A 14,878-nucleotide genomic window follows, 5' to 3' on the forward strand; every position below is an offset into this window, starting at 1 on the left:
GTGCTGTCAAATCGATTAATCGTGATTAATCACAACCAAAGTGAAAGTTTGTTTACGTAATATATATGTATGTTTATATGATCCTTCATAAATGAAACCCAAATGAAACATTTTATATTAGTAAAACAATACATGGATGTAAACTAGTGCTGTCAAATCGACAAATCGCAATTAATCGCAACCAAAATGAAAGTTTGTTTACATATTACATATGTATGTTTATATGATCCTTCATAAATGTAAATGTTTATACATGCATGATCCTTCATAAATGAAACATAAATGAAACATTTTATAACATTAGTAAAACAATACAAAACCAAAATGAAAGTCTGTGTTCACATGTGTATATTTATATGATCCTTCATAAATGAAACATAAATGAAACATTTTATGTTAGTAAAACAATAAATGAAACATTTTATGTTAGTAAAAGAATACATGCATGTTTAAATCCTTCATAAATGAAACATAAATGAAACATTTTATGTTAGTAAAAGAATACATGCATGTAAACTAGTGCTGTCAAATCGATTAATCGTGATTAATCTCAACCAAAATGAAAGTTTGTGTTTACATAATATGTGTATATTTATATGATCCTTCATAAATGAAACATGAATGAAACATTTTATATTAGTAAAACAATACATGCATGTAAACTAGTGCTGTCAAATTGATTAATCACGATTAATCGCAACCTAAATGAAAGTTCGTGTTTACATAATATATGCGTATATTAATATGAACCTTCATAAATGAAACATAAATGAAACATTTTATAACATTAGTAAAACAATACATGCATGTAAACTAGTGCTGACAAATCGATTAATCACGATTAATCACAACCAAAATGAAAGTTTGTTTACATAATATATGTGTATATTGATATGATCCTTCTGAAATTAAACATAAACAAAACATTTTATATTTGTAAAACAATACATGCATGTAAATTAGTGCTGTCCAATCAATTAATCACAACCAAAATGAAAGCTTGTGTTCACATAATATGTGTATATTTATATGATTCTTCATAAATGAAACATAAATGAAACATTTTATATTAGTAAAACAATACATGCATGTAAACTAGTGCTGTCAAATCGATTAATCGCAATTAATCGCAACCAAAATGAAAATTTGTGTTTACATAATATGTGTATATTTATATGTTTCTTCATAAATGAAACAAATTAAACCTTTTATATTGGTAAACTAGTGCTGTCAAATCGATTAATCGTGATTAATTGCAACCAAAATGAAAGTTTGTGTCCACATAATATTTGTATATTTATATGATCCTTCATAAATGAAACATAAATGAAACATTTTATATCAATAAAAGAATACATGCATGTAAACTAGTGCTGTCAAATCGATTAATCGCGATTAATCGCAACCAAAATGAAAGTTTGTGTTTACATAATATGTGTATATTTATGTTTCTTCATAAATGAAACAAATTAAACATTTTATATTGGTAAACTAGTGCTGTCAAATCGATTAATCGTGATTAATTGCAACCAAAATGAAAGTTTGTGTCCACATAATATTTGTATATTTATATGATCCTTCATAAATGAAACATAAATGAAACATTTTATATCAATAAAAGAATACATGCATGTAAACTAGTGCTGTCAAATCGATTAATCGCGATTAATCGCAACCAAAATGAAAGTTTGTGTTTACATAATATGTGTATATTTATGTTTCTTCATAAATTAAACAAATTAAACATTTTATATTGGTAAACTAGTGCTGTCAAATCGATTAATCGTGATTAATTGCAACCAAAATGAAAGTTTGTGTCCACATAATATTTGTATATTTATATGATCCTTCATAAATGAAACATAAATAAAACATTTTATATCAATAAAAGAATACATGCATGTAAACTAGTGCTGTCAAATCGATTAATCGCGATTAATCGCAACCAAAATGAAAGTTTGTGCTTAAATAATATGTGTATATTTATATAGTCCTTCATAAATTAAACATAAATGAAACATTTTATATTTGTAAAACAATACATGTATGTAAATTAGTGCTGTCAAATCGATTCATCACAACCAAAACAAAAGCTTGTGTTTACATAATATGTGTATATTTATATGATCCTTCATAAATGAAACAAATGAAACATTTTATATTAGTAAAACAATACATGCATGTAAACTAGTGCTGTCACATCGATTAATTGCGATTATTCTCAACCAAAATGAAAGTCTGTGTTCACATGTGTATATTTATATGATCCTTCATAAATGAAACATAAATGAAACATTTCATATTAGTAAAACAATACATGCATGCAAACTAGTGCTGTCAAATCGATTAATTGTGATTAATCGCAAACCAAAATGAAAGTTTGTTTACATAATATGTGTATATTTATATGATCCTTCATAAATGAAACATAAATGAAACATTATATATTAGTGAAACAATACGTGCATGTAAACTAGTGCTGTCAAATCGATTAATCACGATTAATCGCAACCAAAATGAACGTTTGTGTTTACATAATATGTGTACATTTATATATACATATAAACATACACAGTACACACACAAACATACATTTATTTTAGATGTGATTAATCAATTTGACAGGTCTAATGGAAAAAAAATGTGCTTGATTTTTTTTTGTTAGATAATGTCTAGGTCTAAAACATTTTGTTTTTTTGAAGTAATTTTACACAACCAAGCAGTTTCATAACTGCATGACTAAAACTACATTTTTGTTTCATAACTAAATTATTACAAGTATTTTTTTCCCCTTCTAAAGTTACGAAACCCAGCCAGTCAGTAATGAAAATAGGAAATCTATGCTTCTAGCACTTCGAACTGACATAAACTAAGATTCTGCATGAAGCCTTTTTAAATAAACGGCCAGCAAGCAATATACCGCAAGAGCAACGGCAGACAGGAAATTGTGTTTTACAATATTCAGGGCACAACGGTAGTACATCAGCAGTATTATTTCCAACTGTTGTTAAAAGAAGAAAGCAACAATGAAATAAAGAAAAAAACTTAATTACTGATTCATTTTAAATAAACAAAACAGAATGTGCTTTGTGCTTTGAATGAAAGCACAATCTGTCAAACTAATAAATGTAAACTGTAAACTCAGCAGAGTCATTGACACTGCAAGATGTCACTGTACTGCTCTGTCTTAAATCAGCAGCAGTCATTCTGACAAAAAACAAAAAGACAATCAAAGAAGAGGATCACTGTCACAAAGTCATAAACTCATGTCGCCTTTCAGGATGAGGTCATTTATTACCTTAAGAGCTGTCTGGTTCTTTGCCCTGGCTGCTTTGTGCAGGGCAGTCATCCCATCCCGAGAGCGGAAATCTAAATGAGCTCCGCCATTCTTCAGTGTAACTATAATCTCCACCATATTGTCCAGGTGGGCCGCAAGGGTTAGTGGTGTCTCTGTAGACCAGAAGCACAAAAACATGTTCATTAAAATGTATTAGGTAAATCTCTCTTAATAAAAGCAAGATATTAATCAAGGGACTTGAGGTTTTATCAAAACAATAATTAGATATGTGTAATATTGTACTATATTGGATACTTGACGTTACAGTTGTGACTAACAATAAAAATATCTAATATATAAATGACATTGTTAGACTGTAATTTCATTTTTATTTGTGACTTTATACAATGTAAATATAAAGATAACTACACTACCATGGAAAAGTTTGGGGTCAGTAAAAATTTTGTTCAAAGCTTTTTTTTAACAGTTTTTTACTTTAAGAAAAACTGTTATTTATAAGTCAAAAGTGACGGACATTTATAATGTTACAAATGTTTTCTATTTTAACTAAATGCTGTTCTTTTGAGCTTTCTCTTCAAAGAATCTTGAAACAAATATGGTTTCCACAAAAATATCAAGCAGCACAACTGCTTTTAACATTAATAATAAGAGGAAATGTTTCCTAAGCATCAGTTCAGAATGGTTTCTGAAGGATCATGTGACTGTGAAGACCGGAGTAATGATGCTAAAAATTCAGCTTTGTATCACAGGAATAAATTACATTTTAAAATATATTCCAATAGAAAACTGTTACTTTCAATTGTAATAATATTTCACAATATTACTGCTTTTACTGTATTTTTTGTAATCAAATAAATGCAGTTTTTGTAAACATAAAAGACTTCTTCAAAAACATTAAGAATCTTACCAACCCCAAAATTTTTAATGAAAATGTATTTAAACATAAAACATAAGCCTACATCATAAACCATAAACCATTTAGTTCTTATTTTGTGACTAGAATATATAGACTAGAGATATAGAGTATAGAGATATATAGAGATGTAGAGTAAACTTTTAGTATCATACAGATTGTAATCTTTGCCATCATATCCATTAAATATGGAAGCCCGTTTCCACATAAACTGAATAAAAAATTTTAAAAAATGTCTGCCACTTTTCATGAGTTTACATCACGCAATTCTGACTTTTTTTCTCAGAAATTTGAGACTTAAACTCACAATTGTGAGTTATAAAGTCCGAATTGCAAGACAAGAAATTTTTTAAATAAACTTGCAATTCTGCTAAATAAACTCACAATTCTGAGAAATAATTTCACAATTCTGAGAAATAATTTCACAATTCTGAGAAATAATCCCAGAAAAATTGTGAGTTTATATCTTGCAGTTCTGACTTTTTCATGCATTTCTGACTTTTCTCAGAATTTCTCAGAAAAAGAATTGCGAGATATAAACTGAATTTTCAGAATTTTGAGATACAAGCTCACAATTGTGAGAAAATAAGTCAGAATTGTGAGTTTATTTATCTAAGTCAGAATTGTGAGATATAAACTTGGAATTCTGAGAACGTATCAGTCTTTTTCCCCTCAAAATTGGATTTTAGGACTCGCAATTTCAAGTTTACATCTCACAATTTGGAGAAAAGAAGTCAGAATTGCGAGACAAATTCACAATTTTGAGAAAAGAAGTCAGAATTGCGTGAAAATAAGAATTGCAAGGTATAAACTCGCAATTGCAAGAAAAAAGTCAGAACTGTGAGATACAAACTCACAATTGTGAGAAAAGAAGTCAGCATTGTGAGTTTATATATCTAACACGCAGTTGCGAGTTATTAAGTCAGAACTGTGAGATATAAACTCGCAATTCTGAAAACATATCAGTCTTTCACCCCTCAAAATTGGATTTTATGACTCTCAATTGCAAGTTTACATCTCACAATTCTGAGAAAAAACTCACAATTGCGAGGAAAAAAGTCTGAATTGTGAGAAAAGAAGTCAGAATTGTATGTTTACATCACACAGTTCTGACTTTATAACTTGCAACTGCAAGTTTATATCACACAATTTTGAGAAAAAGTTTATATATTGCAACTCTGACTTCATTTCTCAGAATTGTGAGTTTGTACCATGCAATTCAGAGAAAAAAACTCAGAATTGTGAGATAAAAAGTTGCAATAACCTTTTTTATTTTTGTATTCAGTGGCAGAAACAGGGTTCCATAATTAACTCACAAAAAAAATTATTAATAATACATCCAATGCAAAATGAGATTAATGAGATTAAATCAGTGATATAAACTGCTGAAATACAATGTAATGTTCCGACTACAAAAGGAAACAATATAATGGTGTAGTAAACCAATAAATCTGGAACTGTAGCTTGGAAACAAAGCCTGAATAGTTTTTTATTTGCAATTTTGGAAGTTATCTGATATGGCATCCCATACCACCAGTTTCAGGGTCATGATAGTTGGGGTCCAACCCTCTTTCCAACATCTTGGAGACTTTGTCCACCTGATGATGCTGGATATAGTCCATAAACTTCCTCAGGTTGACCTTAAAGGAGGTTTGAGAGAGAACGAGAGTGCAGGTGAGGTTAAACGAGAAACATTGACAGCTAATGATTGAGGAGGAAGTAAAAGAACAGGAGCGAGTGATGGAAATGAATGGTTGACGAGAGCGTGAAGGGTCTCTGCTCACTTCCTCTCTCATGTTGAGATCTCTGGGACACACACATGCTGCGATACAAGGCTGGATAAAAATAGATAGGAGAGCAGCTCCCAGTACAGAGACATCAGAGAGAGAGAGAGGCAGAGAGAGAAAGAGGGAGCACAGCTGATTTGGCAAGGCGAAGAGTTAGAGACCACTTGGCAAGCTACGGCATGCTACGAACACAGATCAACGCACGTCAACTCTTACGCACAACCCCGTACATACACACGAAGACCTCCAACACAATAGAATAAGTGCCATACTCTTACAAAGCACTAGAGTTTGCATTATTTAACTTCTGGATCCTGTCCTACCAACGCTATCTTTCAATAATTCACACCTCTAGCTAGCTAACAACTTTAAACCCATTACGCTAACTACAATGTGGAGATGTCACCTAGCTGAATGTCAACATTCACCCTCTTACACTGTAAAAACCATTTTGTGAGTGTTAGCTTACAAAAATCCTCTAAAACTGGTTTATTCATTCAGAGATATTATAATAAATATGAATAATTCAACCTGAAAATGTTTGAAGGGTTTGAGTGGTTAGCATAGTTAGACAGTTAGACTGCTGGGAAATGCTATAGCTACACTTTTATGGTGAAAAAAGAATTCTGCATTCAAAAGTAGTCATATATTCTATATCATATAGAATTTCTGCAACATATAAATTGCGAAAGTTGTCCAAATGAAGTTCTTAGCAATGCATATTACTAATCAAAAATTAAGTTTTCATATATTTACGGTAGGAAATTTACAAAATATTTTCATGGAACATGATCTTTACTTAATATCCTAATGATTTTTGGCATAAAAGAAAAATCGATCATTTTGACCCATACAATGTATTGTCAGCTATTGCTACAAATATACCCGTGCTACTTACGACTGGTTTTGTGGTCCAGGGTCACATATATGAGCTTCAAAATCTTAAACTCCATTCACTGCCAGTATAAAGCTTGAAAGAGCCAGGACATTTTTAAAAAACATAACTCTGATTGTATTTGTCGGAAAAAAGAAAGTCGTATTTTGAGGTTTGAGGGTGAGTAAATCATGGGGTAATTTTTATTTTTGGGTGAACTATCCCTTTAAAGGAGTCCTCGGATGCCCATTTTCCACAAGCTGATATGATTCTTTAGGGTCTTAATGAAAAGCCTATAATAGACTTTGGTTAAAAATTGTCAATGGTAGTATAAAACAACACCCTTTTTACCTCGCCAAAATTAGCTCTGCAAAAATCATCACCTTCTGGTCGAGGCTCCTTTAAATACAAATGAGCTCTGCTCACCCCGCCCCTCTCTTCTCTCTGTGGAGTGACAAGCCTGTTTACTTTAGCCGCATTTAGCCGCTAAACTTGCTAACTAGCACTTTATTAGGAAAGGCGATGGCAAAGATTCATAAAAAAACACTTATACTAACTTCTGCTGTAAGTGAAGCTGCTGTAAGGATCACGAATGATTTGCGCAAACATAGACGGATATATGTAGATCGGGAGGCGCATTCCCTTCACAAACAAACGTAATCTACTGCATCTTCAGCGGCTCAGATGTCGGGAGTAAATGACAACCACTATGTTCATTATTACATCCAGCAACACAACACCTCATTCGCTCAATCGGAGATATTCTTGTCTAACTTACATCCCTGCTCCGGCATCGAAACAAAAGAGGGCGGGACTGTTACAGCTGATCTGAGGTAAGACGCTCATGTCAATCAACTATCGTGGGAGCGGCCTCTGTGGGTGTGACACGACAACGGTAGGCATCTGAGAATGGCTCGATTTGAAAAAGGGAATATTATTTTTACAGATTAATTAAAAACCACTGCATGGATTTTTATCATTATAGGGTAGATTTGTACATACACTGCCAACACATTAATGTTCAAACAGCATGGAAAAGTAAACTTAGCATCCGATGACCCCTTTAAGACACTGTGGTGGCATTCATGTGCATTAAACTTTTAAATGCAATCCTTCCCAAATAATTTGAATGTGCTATGATAGACAATGAGCAAAGATGGCAGAATTCATTAATGCGCCAGCCAAGCAACTGGCATTGAGTTCAAATGAGTTCAAACAGCCAGTATTCTTCAGTTATTACAGCTCTCCTTAGGTTACGCCAAAAAGAAATATTTTTAAAGATCAGATCAGGTAGAAATAACTCTAAGGTAACAAGTACACCTTTTCATCTTTTATAATGCATTCTGATTTTAAGCAAACCCCTGTAAGCAATTGCCTCCATTGCATGTATAATGCACTGGCATTCGGTATGATCTGAGGATATCTGTTCCTCTGAAACAAGGACGTACACAAAGCTGTTCCTACGTCATCCTTTACAAACCCTGCCGGCTTACGGAGCTGTAATATAATAACTTATTAAGGGAGCTTGAAAGCTCAGAGCAATGAGAGGGAGAGTTTTAAATGCTGAGGGAAGCAGTGTGGGGACGGGAGATAAATAGGCTGAGCAATAAAGAGGAAGAGATCGAGCACAGCACAGGACATACAGTGCTGGAAGAATTCGGCAATTAAAACTTGATTTGGAGCTTCGGGGTTGCTTTTGGGGGAGGAGCGTAGAATAACCTCCACTGGTGATTGCAAAAACGCTCATGACCACCAGAGGAAAAATGGGCCGAAACACTAAAACGTCAACATCAATGACCATCTCGACCCGAAAGTCCAAATGTATGCAAATGCTCCGGTCTGCTGCATTATTTAGCGGCAGACTCTAAAATGAATGTTGTATGTTAGATATTCAATTCAGAAAATATGATTTTTGAACATTTCTTTCCTGTTCTAACAGTCGTGTCTTAGGACGTCCTCTCCTGCGTGCAATTAAGCAAATAGTTTCCATTTGAAATGTATGTAAAAGACTCAATTATCATAACGGAAAACAAGTTAATCACCATCTGTGCATCACAGATAGACACTTTTGACAAATATGCATAGTAGGCTAATCTACATATGTCACAGAAACATTTTTATTCAAACCTTACCTGCGTGTGGAGTTTTTCGATTTGCTTTTCGTTGACGTGTGGCTGCTGGTACACTCTGCTCTTGTAGCGGAACTGCAAAATTAAATCGGAGAGAAAAATACAGTCTGTTTATATGCTATATTGGTTTAAGTTAGCAATTGGCGTCATCTTTAAACATTCAATTTAACATTTTGACATAAAATAAATTAAAAGTAATACAGCACTCATCAAGAAAAGATTACCAATATTATGGTACATTAATAAAACAATTATTTAAAACCCTATTTTATATCAGAGTATTAAAATATTATGGTACCAACACGTTTTTGAGAGGGCATATAAATAATTTATATAATCTTTAGCTCAAACAAATGATAAAGTAGAAATATGTTTCATTATACTCCATTTGCAGCTCTTTTTGGCTGGTCGCTGCCTTGATAGTGATATGATTATATCAGGCCCTGGGGCTTGAATGAACATACAGGAGAACTACAAAAGGTTCCTGTTACACCAGCCTGACATCAGCCTTTTCACAGAGAGAGCTGAGGATGCTCCTGTACAGAAGGCACTTCTTAAAGAAGGACGCCAGCCTCGTATCACCGCATTGGTAGCAATTTATAGCAGTTATCATCACTGTCAAAATTGTTTTGTCATTGGATCATCCTTGACATAAATAATGATAAATATGAATGGATAGTTATACTCACAATTCAATTATTTTGATTACTTATATTAGTTATTGTTCATGTTGATTACCACAAAAAAACTTTTTTTTAAATTGGATTTTTAAAACTAAACTAAACTAAACTAAAATAAAATAAAATAAATATTGCTCCATTGGTAGCAATTTATAGCAGTTATCATCACTGTCAACACCATTTTGTCATTGTGATTATCCTTGACATAAATAATAACAAATATTTTACTAATTCATTTATTTTGATTACTTATATTGATTATTGTTCATGTTGATCACCATAAAAATACAATTTGTTTTGTTATTGGATTTTAAAATAAAAAATACATTAATAAATAAATAAATAAAAATAAAATAAATATATAATATCCATTAAAATGGATATTTATACTCACAATTCATTTATTTTGATTACTTATTCCAATTATTGTTAATGCTGGTTACCATAAAACTATTATTTAGATTTTTAATAGGATTTTAAAATAATAAAATCAATAAAATAAAGTAAAATAAAAAATAAATTTAAATTAAATAAAATTGCTCCATTGGTAGCAGTTTATAGCAGTGATTATCACTATCCACACCATTTTGTCATTGTGATTATCCTTGACATAAATAATAGTAAATATAAATGGAAATGTATACTCACAATTCTTTTTTTTATTACTTATACTGATTATTGTTCATGTTGATTTTCAAAACCGATTTGAAAACTGATAAAATAATTTAAAGCATTTAAAGAAAGTTTTTGTCAGAGCCCTTGTTATTCTTAATTTTGACAATCATTTTTTATTTTTACATCAGACATACAGTATATATCGGTTCAAAATATTGGTTATCGTCAACTTGATCTGTAATAATCGGTATTGGCATTGGCCCTGAAAAATCTTTCAACCCCTAACTGTTTATGATTATCACAGAAATCCATTTTGTTTTTTTCCCAAATTCCGTTTAATTTTTTTCCACATTCTGATTTTTTTTTTTTCAGTTTAAATTTTTTTAGACTCTTTTAATGATTAAATTAAATTTTATTAATCAAAAAGCATGTCTAATTAACTGAAATCATGAAAGTTACAATATGAGAGTTAAAATATTTTATGAAATACGAATAATTTTCTGGATTCCATTTTAATGGTTTCATTAAATTTTAATAATCAAAAGCAACTCTAATTAATTGATTTAAATATATATATATATGTTTTTATATAAGTGTACTGACTTACTTTTGATTTCTACATTCAAAATTTGCCAAATTCCATGACATTCCGAGTTATACAGTAAATTCCGTTTTTATGACTGGATTCTGTGATTCCATTGCCCTATTTTTTGGTTTGTTCCTTAATTATAAAAAAAAAAAAACATGAAGAAATTATTATATAACAATACAACAATGATAAAAATTGTCAATGGAAGTCTATGGGGCAAGTATACTGAAGAATTTAAAAGCAGAAATGTGAAGCTTACATATTTGCTAAAGCACTTAAATTGATTGTTTTGTACAAAAATGTGTGTGCTATTTGCGCTTTAAAGTCATCTAAATCTTCCTTTCCGGTGACGGCACTACCGTTCTAGGCAGATTAACTTCTAGTTCAGCGTCTAGCAGCATAATTCCTGTGGATGTTTGTGGAAGTACTTTGCAGATAGTGACGTCCCCTGTCCCTTTCTGATATCCTTGCACATATTGTGTCAAAGTTACATCATGGATCAAGCTTAAGTTGACTCCGCAGCATTCAAGCAACAAACTAGCGCTGCGTTACCTCAAGGGTTGGAACGCCTTTATTGGTGGAGAACGGATAGTCTTTCAAGGGCCGTTCTTCCTCCAGGAAACCACTCTCCCTCCCGTCCACCGCTGGCTGGAAGAGCCCGTAGTTGAGCACATCTCTCAGACTCTGTGTGAGTGTACACAGGATCTGCTGCTTAGCAACCCATACTGTGGCATCAGGACTGAACCTCATGGATTTCTGGCAAAGCCAAAAAGAGAGAGAGACAGAGAAACGCTCTATCAGGCCATAGCAGGTGTACAGATTAACTAGGGGAAAACATTTGTGTGCTAAAATGTTCAAAAGGGAGAAAACAACAGGAGAAAGCACAAATCATGTTTTATGATGTGATTTGCTGTTGGTTGACTGACAGAATGACATTTTATAATTAGAATTAAAATTAAAAGGGTTATATCAAACATTTTTAGCACTTTTTGTGGGTCCCTGGGTCCCATGAACACTTTCAACCCTCTTTTTGACTTTACAAATTAAATAATAAGTGTTTAGGTGCGTCATATTATCGTAATGTCAGCGGGCAGAAAAGATTTATGTCTGTTGTCAATAGCGTAGTGATGTATGAAACAGCTTGCACAGAAGTCACTGTCAAACTAAGTAGTTTTCAGTTGATTAGCTTGAACCCAAATCTTTAGCCCTCATGCAAAAATCAGTAAAGTCCCCTATATGTTTAGACAAAGTAAGTATCACGTGTTTGTTTTCCAAATTGCCTTTCTGAAAGCGCTTATTGGCACTATGCAAGGCTAATGTTGCTAAAGCTACCATTGTCTCTGCCTGTTTTCACTGATGCTGCCTTCATGTGTTACCAGAATGATTGTAAATAGGAATGTGGTAGTTAAACATTGCATATGAAAGCAATGTGAAGTCGACCGCTTGAATTTGTCAAGCTTATAATCACAAGTGGTGCTTATGAAGTTTGTGATAAAACGCGCCCAATTGCTACTCAAAACTAGCCCAAAAGTAACCCAATTGCAGCCAGCACTGGTATCCCCAGGGTTGCCAGGTTTTCACAAAAAAAAAATCCACCCAATTGCTACTCAAAACTAGCCCAAATGTAGCCCAGTCGTAGCCAGAACTGGTATGTTCAGGGTTGCCAGGTTTTCGCAACAAAACCCACCCAATTGCTACTCAAAACTAGCCCAAAAGTAGCCCAATCACAGCCAGCATTGGTATCCCCAGGGTTGGCAGATTTTCACATCAAAACCCACCTAATTGTTACTCAAAACTAGCCCAAAAGTAGCCCAATCGCAGCCAGCACTGCTATGCCCAGGGTTGCCAGGTTTTCGCAACAAAACCCACCCATTCGCTACTCAAAACTATCCCAAAAGTAGCCCAATCATAGCCAGAACTGGTATGTCCAGGGTTGCCAGGTTTTCGCAATAAAACGCACCCAATTGCTACTCAAAACTAGCCCAAAAGTAGCCCAATCGCAGCAAGCATTGTTATCCCCAGGGTTGGCAGGTTTTCGCATCAAAACCCACCTAATTGTTACTCAAAACTAGCCCAAAAGTAGCCCAATCGCAGCAAGCATTGTTATCTCCAGGGCTGGCAGGTTTTCGCAACAAAACCCGCCCAACTGCTACTCAAAACTAGCCCAAAAGTAACCCAATTGCAGCCAGCACCAGTATGCCCAGGGTTGCCAGGTTTTCGCAACAAAACCCGCCCAATTGCTATTCAAAACTAGCCCAAAAGAAACCTAATTGCAGCCAGCACTGGTATCCCCAGGGTTGCCAGGTTTTCACAAGAAAATCCGCCCAATTGCTACTCAAAACTAGCCCAAAAATAGCCCAAACGTAGCCAGAACCGGTATGTCCAGGGTTGCCAGGTTTTCGCAACAAAACCCACCCAATTGCTACTCAAAACTAGCCCAAAAGTAGCCCAATCGCAGCCAGCACTGCTTTGCCCAGGGTTGCCAGGTTTTCTCAACAAAACCCACCCAATTGCTACTCAAAACTAGCCCAAAAGTAGCTAAATCACAGCCAGCACTGGTATGCCCAGGGTTGCCAGGTTTTCGCAACAAAACCCACCCAACTGCTACTCAAAACTAGCCCAAAAGTAGCCCAATTGCAGCCAGCACCAGTATGCCCAGGGTTGCCAGGTTTTCTCAACAAAACCCGCCCAATTGCTACTCAAAACTAGCCCAATCGCATTTTGAGGGGGGTCCCTCATTAAAAATCACATTCTGGGGTGGTAAAATAAATGTTTTTTGGTGGGGTTCCATTGATAAAATTAGCATTACAGGGTCTCCAACCCGCAGCAACAGTGTTAAAGTAGCCTAATTCCTCAGGAAAACAATGGAATTGGCTACACTGGGTATGCCGGGGCATGAGCTCTTGAAGCTCTGCCATGTTCTCCGGGAGCATCAGCTCATTTGCATTTAAAGGGACAAGCACAAAAATGGAGCGTTTTGGCTCATACCCTAAAAGTGGCAATTTTTTAGTAAGCTATAAAATATTATCTGTTGGGTTTTTTTGAGCTAAAACTTCACATACACACTGTGGGGACATCAGAGACTTATTTTACATCTTGTAAAAAGGGAAATAATAGGTCACCTTTAAAGGAATTGTTGACCCAAAAGTGAAAATGTATTCATCCTCGGGCCATCCAAGATGTAGATGAGTTTGTTTCTTTATCAGAACAGATTTGGAGAAATTTAGCATTGTATCACTTGTTCAGCAATGGATACTCTGCAGTGAATGGGTGCCTTCAGAATGAGAGTCCAAACAGCTAATAAAAACATCAAAGTAATTCGCAAGTAATCTTCACTTGACTTGAATACACTAATTAACATCTTGTGAAGTAAAAAGTTGCATGTCTATAAGAAACAAATCCATCATTAAGACATTTTTAAATTCAGACAGTCTTATCTGAATGCGGGGAGAAATATGCACAGATAAAGCACCATTTATAAGTGAAAACAGTCCAAATAATTCTAATATATGTCAGTGAAGACTTTCTTTCCCAGAATTGCATGATACAAACTCACAATTCTGACTTTTTTTCACAGAATCGCATGATATAAACTTGGAATTGCGAGTTAAAAACTTTTTTTCTCAGAATTGGGAGTTCTGAGAAAGTCACAATTGCAATGTATATTTTGCAATTCTGACTTTATAATAAGCAATTCGAGTTATTAAGTCAGAATTGTGATATAAACTTGCAATTCTGAGAACATATCAGACTTTTTTTTGATAATTATTATCTCATAATTGTGATTTTATATCATGCAATTCTGTGAAAAAAGTCAGAATTGGGGAGGGAGAGGACAACAGGAAATTGACGTTTTACACTAGGGATACATACACACTACAAGTTTCAGAAGTGACAACTGCATTTAAATGCGGGAGTGAGTCCCGTAAATGATCGTTCCATGTGTGTACGGAAAAGCAGGCACTCCCACATAACGGTAGCAAAATTTTGGTG

General features: G+C 33.9%; 1 protein-coding gene across 1 annotated transcript in view; it reads right to left on the bottom strand.

Moving 5' to 3' along the window:
- shank2b (SH3 and multiple ankyrin repeat domains 2b) overlaps positions 1-14,878 on the bottom strand; it is a 122,148-nt gene that overhangs the window by 88,206 nt on the left and 19,064 nt on the right. Inside the window, exons 3-6 of the mRNA XM_051099366.1 lie at positions 11,438-11,641; positions 9,005-9,076; positions 5,743-5,851; positions 3,299-3,450 (exon numbers count right to left, since the gene is read on the bottom strand). Of these exons, the coding sequence (XP_050955323.1) occupies positions 3,299-3,450; positions 5,743-5,851; positions 9,005-9,076; positions 11,438-11,641 (537 nt within the window). The remainder of the gene's footprint in view (positions 1-3,298; positions 3,451-5,742; positions 5,852-9,004; positions 9,077-11,437; positions 11,642-14,878) is intronic.

The sequence above is a fragment of the Labeo rohita genome, chromosome 25, assembly GCF_022985175.1.
Source record: "Labeo rohita strain BAU-BD-2019 chromosome 25, IGBB_LRoh.1.0, whole genome shotgun sequence".
Classification (NCBI taxonomy): domain Eukaryota; kingdom Metazoa; phylum Chordata; class Actinopteri; order Cypriniformes; family Cyprinidae; genus Labeo; species Labeo rohita.